The sequence below is a fragment of the Ovis canadensis genome, chromosome 2, assembly GCF_042477335.2.
Source record: "Ovis canadensis isolate MfBH-ARS-UI-01 breed Bighorn chromosome 2, ARS-UI_OviCan_v2, whole genome shotgun sequence".
Classification (NCBI taxonomy): Eukaryota; Metazoa; Chordata; class Mammalia; order Artiodactyla; family Bovidae; genus Ovis; species Ovis canadensis.
In genome coordinates this window covers 155,090,632-155,102,731 of record NC_091246.1, presented here as the reverse complement: position 1 = coordinate 155,102,731, position 12,100 = coordinate 155,090,632, and the positions used below count along the sequence as shown (strand labels likewise).

The 12,100-nt window shown below is 39.9% G+C and overlaps 1 protein-coding gene across 1 annotated transcript in view; it reads right to left on the bottom strand.

The window, feature by feature from the left end:
* PLA2R1 (phospholipase A2 receptor 1) overlaps nucleotides 1-12,100 on the bottom strand; it is a 126,505-nt gene that overhangs the window by 47,435 nt on the left and 66,970 nt on the right. Inside the window, 2 exon segments of the mRNA XM_069577407.1 lie at nucleotides 1,009-1,154; nucleotides 3,312-3,514. Of these exon segments, the coding sequence (XP_069433508.1) occupies nucleotides 1,009-1,154; nucleotides 3,312-3,514 (349 nt within the window).

Sequence of the window (12,100 nt, the reverse complement as noted above, 5' to 3'; positions counted from 1 at the left end):
ACAACTGAGTGATTTCACTTTCACTTTCATGCACATAGTAGTGTCCCTTTCACAGAAGACATTCCCAAAATACATGCTAACTGACCAGAACATTCTACAGTAAGAGGCCAAGGAATGAGAAATCTCGCTAAAAGAGAACATGATGGCTGTTTTCAAATATTTGAAAATTGAGTAGACTTGATCTGTATTGCTCTGACTTACTACAAAGCTGATCTTTGAAACTAGCCTCCAACAATGGAATGGATTATAGCCCAAGTAAGGAACACCTTGAAACTGAACAGAATTATGTAGACAGTAGATGGCCATAGGCATTTGGTAGAAGAAATTCCCATACTGGACTGGAGGTAACACAAGACCTCTTATGTTTCTTCAAATTTAAATTTGATTGATTTTCTAACATCACAGAATTGAAGATTCTCTAAACTTGCCAGATGGGTGCAAATAAGTGAATGCCTGTTTTCTCAAATGTAAAACTAGAAGATTGGATTGGAATTTTTAAAAAAATTAGTGAGACTTTCTTTTTTTCAAACAAAATATCACATGGATCCCTTATGTATACAAAACACCTAGAAGTTAAGTTGGTTGGACCTACTCTGGTGACTCAAGTCAGCAAACAAGAGACTTCCTACTTGACCTCTCCTGCTCTGGGGGGTTCAGGACCCTCCAGACCCTCAGATAGCACTTGGAAAATCACTGGGCGAGATAATTTCTGAACTTGGCAGAAAAACTCTAAAATTCTGTTATGAGACACACAGAAAAGATTTCAAGTATCCAAACAATCATCACTATGTTCATTGTTTTATGGAATGAGAACTTAGTGCAATGTAAATATAAAACTATAAGTATGTATTTTGCTCTCACAACTAGTTGCTTGTTGGTTTTAAACTTAAACACTTGAGGTTTTGAATGTCCAAAACACTCCAAATATTTGAAATACTCATCCCTAAGAAGTCATCACTGGGAGACAAAATATTTGACTGCAATTTTTCAAAATTAACAAGTATTTACCGATTAAATTTTGAATGTAAGAGCTCATTCACAAAATTCTCTTCCTCAATATGGGCGAAGCTTGCAAGATGAGCTCCAAATTCTTCACAAAATTCTTCAGCTTCTCTCCATGTTCTTTTCATCAGGACTTTTTCACTATGAAATACCTGTACAGAAAAAGGGAAAAAGGTTGACACAGTCATAAATAACATAAGGCTGTTTAATTCTAGACAAAAGGATTTACAGTAATATAATTGTTGTCATTATTCTACATTAAAGGATTGATAGAGAAGGGAGAAATAACATTTATTGAACTAAAATGTATCTACTTGTCTAAAAACTATTATCTCATTTTATTCTCAAAACAAAGACATGCGGAGGATATGATGAGGACTCTTTTCCTCCATAAGAGTTTTTTTGTCCCCCTCCTAAATATCCTATGACTGGCATACGCTTGTCCCTTAGTGAAATGTTTGTCAAGAGATGAGGAGAGTCAGGCTAAGAGAAATTTACAATTTCAGGTCAACAAATTTCAGGTCAAAACAGCCACAGACTAGCAGAGCTAGGATTAGACCCAGTATTCCGTGGCTGAAGGAATCTGGCTGACTCAGGGGAAGAGATGAGAAATGAGACCTGAAACCTAAGGCAGGTATATGTCTGGGTTCTTTGAGTCTTGTGTGCTCTTTTTATGCTCAGTCATGTCCAACTCTTTGTGACCCCATGGACCATAGCCCACCAGGCTCCTCTGTCCATGGGACTCTCCGGGCAAGAACACTGGAGTGGGTTGCCATACTCTCCTGCAGGATATCTTCCTGACCCAGGGATCGAGCCTGCATCTCTCATGTCTCCTGCATTGGCAGGCAGGTTCTTTACCACTAGTGCCACCTATATTTCTAGGCTCTTTGAGTCTTGCTGCTGCTGCTGCTGCTAAGTCGCTTCCGTCATGTCCAAATCTGTGCGACCCCATAGACAGCAGCCCACCAGGCTCCCCCGTCCCTGGGATTCTCCAGGCAAGAACACTGGATTGGGTTGCCATTTCCTTAGCTGTACCTAAATTGTTGTTTCTCAGCTGTTCTCACAGTGGCATGAAGAAGTCAGTCAAATGGAAAGTATGCTTTTGACTTTATTTAAGGTCAAGTGTGAGGAACCAATGACTCAGAGCTTCAGATCCCAGACCTCTATACTTTCCTCATTTTTAACTGCCTGATGCTATACTTAAGTCTCTGATGCCAGGCGGGCACCCTGTAGCCAGGCTTCACCAGCCTCTAATTTGCTGAGACCAGAATGAATGACCTTCCCGGTTCCATGAACTACAGCACAGCCTTTCCGTCTTTTAAATTATATGTCAAAACTCACCTCCTCTGGGAACCTTTTTTCGAATCACTTTAAATTCATAAGTCCTACTGCTACGCCTATCAAACACACCATATATTTGTTGATGTATCAGGGTAATGTGTAGTAGGAAAAGCACTGGACTGGTAGTTCCAAGACCAGGAATCTATTCTAACTCTGTCGATAAATAATTGTGATCTTGGGTAAATCACCCCATCTTACTGCATGCTGCAGTTTACTCATTTCCAAGGTTTAACTTATTGCTCTGTGAGGTTACTCCTGGGCCCATTATTCCATGAATTTAATGCAGGATTAGACATGTGTTCATGTAAATTGAGTGCATTCACAAGCCATTTATGAGACTGCAATATTTCTAGAGACAGAGGCTGTCTCCATTCTGCTCTCCATGTGCCCATGTGCCAGAGAAGAACCTTTTCCCAGAATTTTAGAAATCTCTTTTTATATGATGAGCCAAAGATAAAGCCACCAAACAAGAACATCATTATTTCAAAAATATATTTCTGAGATGAGACACTGACTTAAATCTAGAATCTGAAGATGATTTGCAAAAAGACATTTCTTCACACAAAACATATATACGTAAACTTTTGATCATCAAAAGCTGCCAACGCTATTCTTGGCAGCAGAATGGCATTATTCCATAATAAGGACTTTATTCATTGGCTTACAGACAATATGGAATATTTCCATACCTAGTGAGTGTCTGCCTTGTCCAGTGTAGGCAATAAGAATAATATTGACTAGAGCCTTAATATCAGTCCTCATGAGGAGGCCTCAGTGTCACCAGGATCTGTCAACATTTTGACCTAAAAATTATTTTGGAATATAACTGAGGGGATAGAGACAGCCAACAAATATTAATTGTCTGCTGTCTTCCAGGCACTGTTCTGGAATAAAGGAATTCAGGATACACGGACAAAGTTGAAATAATGTTGGTTCCATTGAGAATGCCCATATAACTTCCACATTACCTTGAAGCAACTGGCCAGGCCAGGCTCTGACTCCCAATCCAAATAGCAGGGGTGAAAGGGCCATCCTTCTTCTTGCTTGGTTTTCTCCCAGTTTTCCACTGGTTGCTTGCACAGGGACATCGCCTTAAAGTGTCTACAGTCCTTCACTTCCCAGCGGCCAGGGTGATTCCTCCCTCGCATGACAACACAGCCACCACTGTAGCCTAAAAGCAGAAAATAACACTGTACTGCCAGGCCACGAGAACATTTTGTGCTTGGAAGACAGCTCTTTGGAGTGTTGGGTAATTGACATCTTGTAATGAAGCACCCAGACAAGAACAATAAAGATGAAAAAGGATGCTTTAGCTGCATGATCATCTCATTTCTCTTCATCTCTGGAGAAAAGAATAGTAGATCGAAAAGTGAGAGAAGAGAGAATACGGAGCCTGAAATTTGGGCATTCTGAGTTCAGATGGCAAATGATGGGCAATTCGGCGCTGTTCCAATGTGGGACTGAAAATATCCCTCATATCTCATCAAATGCCAACATGCCTCTACTTTGAATTACTGAGCTTTTTAACTGTGCAGAAGAAATCTTAACTTGCAATTTATTGAGCAGCTACCTTGTACACTGTGCTTTCAAACACTACTATGAAAAATTAGCAATGAGAAATGCATGGTGCTGATCCTCTAAGAAATTGATTCAGCAGGAAAAACACATCGATGATGGAGTCAGGCAGTGTGTGAGGTACACAACAGGGAACCTCACTATGGCAGAATGAAGTATATTCCAAATGGGGTGAAATTCTGGGGGCGACAGTGGGAGCAGACATTAGGGAAAACCACCTTGTTATGGGCAAGCCCCATTTCATTCTTTTGTGTATGTTTGAACATACACAAAATGAAGTATATTTCCCCATAAAAACAATTTCTATGTTAAGATTCTCAAGTTTGTCATCAAATGTATACAACTCATATGGTAGCTGAAAAATACACTTCAAATTTCAGTGAATAGTAGAAAATCTCTTCCAAAAATAGAACAAAAATCGAGTAAAAATGAGGCTTTTTTTTCTTGAGTCCGTAGTGCTCATTCAATAAACTAAATCAACATTCAGCAACAACAGCAAAATTGTTTACTTATATATACATACCAGTGATGGTTTAGTCACTAAGTCACTCTTATGACCCTGCGGACTACAGTCTGCCAGGCTCCTCTGTCCATGGGATTTCTCAGGCAAGAATACTGGAGTGGGTTGCCATTTCCTTCTCCAGAGGATCTTCCCAATCCAGGTATTGAACCCATGTCTCCCGCATCACAGGTGGATTCTTTACTGACTGAGCCACCTGAAAATACCAGACTTGGCTGTGTATTATTAGCTGATTGAGATAGAAGGACAAAACAAAACCCAACTCTTATAGTTGAGTGTGGGACACAAACAAAGGATTAACTGTAGCAGACATACTGTGTGAAGTGCTATAGTAACGGTGTGTGTTAAAATTTCTGTGGGGAGACCTCAGAAAGGGTGATGGAGTCTGCCTCAGGACATCAGGAAAGTATTTGCAGGTAGAGACATTTGAGCTGCATTTTGGAGGATGTTAAAAGGAGAAAAGAGCTTTCAAGGGGTGCTTGTAAAAAAGTAAATGATTATAGATGAAGCATATGAAGACTTGTGATGATTCTTGAGCTAAAGGCACTTTTAAAAGTATAGTTACTTGGTACTAGATATTTGTCTTGCTGAATTTCCCTTCAGAAGTAATGGCTTCAATTTCTGTAGATACAGGGTAATTGGCATTATCCTTGCCAACCATGTATGTGTTGTTTTATGCTGATAGAAGGGCTTCTCCAGTGGCTCAGCAATAACGAATCTGCTTGCAGAGATAAAGGGTTTGATCCCTGGGTTGGGAAGATCCCCTGGAGAATGGAATGGCAACCCACTCCAATATTCTTGCCTGGGAAATCCCATGGACAGAGGAGCCTAATGGGCTATAGTCCATGGGGTCGCAGAGTTGGAGACGACTGAAGCGACTTAGCACACACATGCACACTAATAAAAAGACTGCTGCTGCTGCTAAGTTGCTTCAGTCGTGTCCGACCCTGTGCAACCTCATGGACTGCAGCCTACCAGGCTCCTCCGTCCGTGGGATTTTCCCGGCAGGAGTACTGGAGTGGGGTGCCATTGCCTCTCCAAATAAAAAAGACTAAACAGAGGGATAATGAAAAGTGGAATGAGAAGGAAGAAGACAGAGGAAGATGTACAAAGAGCACCTCCTAGAGAAGTGGGAAGGTGTTTGTGAAAGAGAGGGAAGAGCAAGGAAGCTAAAGCATGAGTGTTTATGTCTTCAGTCATACCTGGGTGCACACCCTGTGTTAGGCCCCTGCAGGAAGCTCATAGTCTTACGTATGTACACATGGTGATGGTCAAAGAAACCCACAAAGGTGAAAATGACCAGCCATAAACAAGGAAACACGATTGTATGACAAGTAGAAGAAACTGAAGTCAAGAGAGAGAGTTGGTCCATATAAAGGCCATCAGTTGACTTCACTGGCCAGAGGAACTAGTTAGTGTTCAGGATGGAGGGTGGGGGGGGGCCAGGCAGGGGACAGAGCATAGCATACTGCCCCTGTCATGACTGGAGCATCGGAGGCCTGTTGAGCGTAATTTGGGAATGCAGCTCACAGTTTAGCTGAGTCATGAACAATAGCGGAGATGCTGCCTGCTCTGTGCAATGAAATTCTAATGAAATTGAATTGTGGAAATCCACATAAAAGCTGAAAACCTAATATGTCTATGGAGAGAATTGCTCTAGTTGAAAGAGCAGGAGAAACACACACTCTCACCTGACTCCTCCATCCTTCCTTCTCAGCAGCCTTTGACTTGGGGCCTAAAGTCTGGGATTCTAGTCCCAGCACAAATATTTAGTAATTCAAACCTCAAACTGATTAATTAAACACAAAAGGCTGTGTCTAAAACACGAGGGCAATAATTCCTTTTCTTCTTATGGATTTTCATAAATATAAAATAAAATAATGTATTAAGAAGCCCTGTGAGAGATATAAAGGACTAAAACCATTCCTCGGATGTTGCCTCTATTTTTATTTTGACTGTTTTCATTACAAAAGCTGGAATTTTTGTGGCACAAGTTCTGCCTGAGTCTTCAAAGAATTTTTAAAAGCTCAAATCAGCAAGTTTAAAATGCAATATACTTTTTTGTTGGTCTTGCATTTTGTCTTACTTTCCCACATCAGACAGTGATTAAATAGCTTTGGCTTTAGACACTAGATATTCAACTTTTCTTCATTAGTGAAGAAGGAGATGTTTGCAAACTGCTATGAGGATAAAAAGTACTGCCAGGGTTTTATTGGTATTCTAAAATAGTTAACTTAATGGAACATTTGACCTAAATTTTAGAGTCTCAGTCCCAAAGAAGCAATGAAGTGGTATAATAAGGGGAGACTGGGCTAAGAACTGGCATCTGGTCCCATCACTTCATGGGAAATAGATGGAGAAACAGTGGAAACAGTGTCAGACTTTATTTTGGGGGGCTCCAAAATCACTGCAGATGTTGACTGCAGCCATGAAATTAAAAGACGCTTACTCCTTGGAAGAAGAGTTATGACCAACCTAGATAGTATATTCAAAAGCAGAGACATTACTTTGCCAGCAAAGGTCCGTCTAGTCAAGGCTATGCTTTTCCAGTGGTCATGTATGGATGTGAGGGCTGGACTGTGAAGAAGGCTGAGCGCTGAAGAATTGACGCTTTTGAACTGTGGTGTTGGAGAAGACTCTCGAGAGTCCCTTGGACTGCAAGGAGATCCAACTAGTCCATTCTGAAGGAGATCAATCCTGGGATTTCTTTGGAAGGAATGATGCTAAAGCTGAAACTCCAGTACTTTGGCCACCTCATGTGAAGAGTTGACTCACTGGAAAAGACTCTGGTAGTGGGAGGGATTGGGGGCAGGAGGAGAAGGGGGCGACAGAGGATGAGATGGCTGGATGGCATCACTGACTCGATGGATGTGACTTTGAGTGTACTCTGGGAGTTGGTGATGGACAAGGAGGCCTGGCATGCTGCAATTCATGGGGTCGCAAAGAGTCGGACATGACTGAGCGACTGAACTGAACTGGGCTAAGAAAGAGATAAACCAAATTTATAATCTCATGTTGTGAGGATGCTTGTAAAGCCAAATAACAAGGGTAGGGTGCGGGAAAGAGCACAGGTGTTTCTTCTCCCAGACTAATTGTTCTCAGATTTGGTAACTCATCTCCCATTGGGCAAGAGCAACATTCCTTCTGTCCCTTAGTGGTGAATCTCACATTTGAGCTGATTCTCCTTACTTGCCTTAGCCTCCCTCTACCTGCTTTTACTCTCTCCATCAAACATAAATGGGAACACTTTCAGTCAATTGAGAAATTCCAATTCACTATTCTTGTCTCTTCAAATTGGCAAAGTTATCTAGCTTTATAGCAAATTGAACCAACCTGGGAAAAGTTCCATCTTTCACCTCTCTGGCCAAATACCCGAAAACAAACAAACCGAATCTATGTGCGGCCTCGGGGCAGGAGGGAACCCTAACTGGGCCTTTAGACAATCATTTCACTTGTGCCTCTCTGCTTATTTCCCCTTGCCTGCAGCAACACTTTAACATCCTTAATCTCAAGTCTTCTGTTCTGCCTTCTTCCATCTCTCTCTTCCCCTTTTCCATGGAGAAAAGTGAAGCTTTTGGGTCAGGAAAGGTGAGCTTTCATGGAGTTCTGCTTATCTGCCTGAGACCACATTAGACATTTTATGTGGTCTTTTCCCTATTTAACTTGAAAAACCTCTTTGAGGTGGATATTAGTGTCTACAGTTAGCTAATGGAAAAACCAAGGCTCAGAAGTGTAGTATCTTGTCTCAGTTCAGTTCAGTTCAGTTGCTCAGTCATGTCTGACTCTTTGCGACCCCAGGAATCGCAGCACACCAGGCCTCCCTGTTCATCATCATCTCCCGGAGTTCACCCAAACTCGTGTGCATCGAGTCAGTGATGCCATCCAGCCATCTCATCCACGGTCGTCCCCTTCTCCTCCTGCCCCCAATCCCTCCCAGTATCACAGTCTTTTCCAATGAGTCAACTCTTCGCATGAGGTAGCCAAAATACTGGAGTTTCAGCTTTAGCATCATTCCTTCCAAAGAAATCCCAGGATTGATCTCCTTCAGAATGGACTGGTTGGATCTCCTTGCAGTCCAAGGGACTCACAAGAGTCTTCTCCAACACCACAGTTCAAACGCATCAATTCTTCAGCGCTCAGCCTTCTTCACACTCCAACTCTCACATCCATACATGACCACAGGAAAAACCATAGCCTTGACTAGACAGACCTTAGTCGGCAAAGTAATGTCTCTGCTTTTGAATATACTATCTAGGTTGGTCATAAGTTTTCTTCCAAGGAGTAAGCGTCTTTTAATTTCATGGCTGCAGTCACCATCTGCGGTGATTTTGGAGCCCGAAAAATAAAGTCTGACACTGTTTCCACTGTTTCTCCATCTATTTCCCATGAAGTGATGGGACCAGATGCCATGATCTTCGTTTTCTGAATGTTGAGCTCTAGGCCAGCTTTTTCGCTCTCCTCTTTCACTTTCATCAAGAGGCTTTTTAGCTCCTCTTCACTTTCTGCCATAAGGGTGGTGTCATCTGCATATCTAAGGTGACTGATATTTCTCCCGGCAATGTATCTTGTCTAGGGCCACATAATACTTCAATAGGGTTGATCTGGAATTTGAAACCAGATTTAACTGAGTCTACCATGAAATAATGTCAAGGTGCAGAGGAGGTGGACATTCGGTAAATAACCGTTGAATGAATAACTGAAACTTCCCCTCCAATTATGCTCCTCCATTTCCATGGAGTCTTCTCTTTCCCCTGGTCATACTTCTCTCCTTTGTGCACACAAAGTATTTCCTTGAGATCTAGTATCACATTTTAGTGTGTATGACAGTTACTGATATATTTATAAAAAGATACGGAAATACCAAAAGTGTACTCAGAAATTAGGTTGTTCATTCTCATTTAGGTGTTGGTTCATTTCAGGATTCTGATGAGACTTAAAGTGGATAATTATCTATCTGTTGGATGGATAGGGTCCCCCTTGCCATGTATAGGGCACTTTCAAGCAACTAGATCTGACCTGCCCTACTGCAATCCCATTCTCCTTATCACTGACAGAAGATTTCCATTGACTTGAGACAGTTGGGGGCAATACTTTGGAGTTATCCTGTGAGTGAAGCACTCCTTCTTGCAGTGGTATCTAGAAATAGAAACAACTTTTTTCACAGAGCCTGAGTTATGGATGGATGCAAAATTGTGATTTCTGTTTATTTTTTTTTCTATAAAACACCTGTGAAACTCTAATAGTATTTGAAAAGCTTTTTTGAATACCTTAAAGGATAGATTAACGTGCTTCCTTTCATCATTTATAGCAACCTCCATATATATTGAATCATTAATATAAATACAAGGTACATTTAGGTTTCTAATGCATTAGCTTCTCCCTAAATGAGAAAGGCCCTATTTATCATCTTTCTCTTTAATCAGTGGTACTAGTTAGTATGGATCAAAACTGTTTTTACCTGAATGGTTACTTCTCTTAATATACAGAATGCCATAGTCACTTTGTTGTGGTTATTTTAGTAAAGATAGCAAGAAATTATTTCTTAATAGAAATATCCCAGCTATGAAGAAGCCCCTAATGAATCAATTGATTCACTGATGCATCAATCATATGGCTTCTAACTTGCAAATAGTGAGAAAATGAAATGGTCTTTCTAAAAAAATAAGAATCTATGATTTGGATCAGGTCTCTAACTTTTTAAAAATAAAAATGTTAGTTTTATGAGAAATGAATAGAGTAACACATTTTCAGTGCGTTATGGGGATACAATCAAAAAAGCCCAGACTGTAGGAAACTACAGGACAAGCAACACATTGGCATCAACAAATAAAATTTTTAAAAATGACAGGGGGCAAGGAAGAGGGAAACCTAGAGAGCAAAACAGACTTTAGGAGATCTATCTGCTAATTACAATGTGTGCCCCTTTTTTTGATCTTGATTCAAACAAGCCATAATATACTTTATATATGTATATTGTTATGAATCATTTAGAAACTCAAGCATTAACTGAAGATTTATGATGCTATGAAATTATAGTTAATTACTTTTAGCTGTGATAATTGTATTATGTTTTATGATTATGTATTATGTTTCTAAAAAAGGAGTCTTTATCTTTTAGAGTTAATACTGAAATATTTATGGGTGAAATGATATGATATCTGGGATTTCTATGAAAAAATATGGGAAATGGGAGGAGTGGGTGAGAATATAGATGAAACAAGATTGACCGTGGGTTGATAATTGATGACACTGGGTCATGGGTATAGAGGGTGGTTCATTATGCTATTTGGTGGGCATAATACAAGGTTGATAAAATGGCAGAACTATGATTCCACCACAAATCGAATATTCTGATGATATGACATAAGGACAGAGTCTTCGTTGAGTTTATAAAAAGCTGCAGGCTTCCTGTTCAGTGGTCAATTTATATAGACAGTCTGGGCTGGATTAAGATTCTGACATGAGGACCAAGCTAATGGATTCTTTTGTGACAGGTGGAGAAAAAAATGTGATTTAGGATGGTGTTTCTGCAAATAGCAATTTAAAAGAAAAAAAAGAAACACAGGGCTTTTACATTGCTATTTTCTTCAAAAAAAGATTTACATTTTCATCTTATTCAGAGACAATTTACTCAATGTCAATCAGACTGAGCAGCCAAACTGAGCATCACGATATTATTTTTGCTTCAGGGAAAAGAGAAAAAGAGTAGTGCCACTCAAATAAATTACAGCAGAAACTTATGAATGACAAGGAGTTCTGCTTCAATTCCAAATTTTAGACATCCAAATATGCCCCAAGGAAGATAACATTAAAAACTAAGAATTTTGTCTGCTCAAAATGTATTAATTTATTTTGACAGGTATAGACATTCCTAACAAAATTCCAAGGTATATTAGAAATGATACCTGTTTTTTTTTCCAATAATAGTGTGACATGGAACTTTACTATTCTCTGTATTTTAAAAAACATTCATAAGTTTGTAGAATGAGAAGTTTGTTTATTGAATGAATTGTGATGTTTCTTGTGTCGAGCTATGCAGTCACCAGTGTCTATACAAATTTCCTAAAGTGATGTTATACACAAGAATCTAATTTGTCTTACCTTCACTTCACATGACTATTTTAAAAGTATAATTTAAAAATATAAACTATATTTTTAGAGCATTTTAAGGTCACAGAAAATTTTAGTGGAAAGTAAAGACTTCTCTTATACCCCATGCTCCATATATCCTACCTACTATTACCCTCACACACCAGAATGGTACGTTTGTTAAAATCTACATTGACACATCGTTATCACCCGAAGTCCATGGTTTACATTGGGGTTCACTCTTGTTGTATGTTCTCTGGATTTGGACAAATGTATGACATATGTCCACCAGTGTGGTATAATATAGAATGGTTTCACTGACCACTCCCACCACCCCCATCACAAATCCTCTGTGCTCTGCCTATAAACTCCTCCTTCCCCAAGCCTCTGGAAACCACTAATCTTTTTACTGTCTCCATAGTTTTGCCTTTTCCAGAATGTCATATGGTTGTAATCACACAGTATGCAGCCTTTACAGACTGGCTTCTTTCACTTAGTGATGTGCATTTAAGTTTTCTCCATGTCTTTTCATGACTTGACAGCTCCTTTCTTTTTATCACTGAATAATATTCC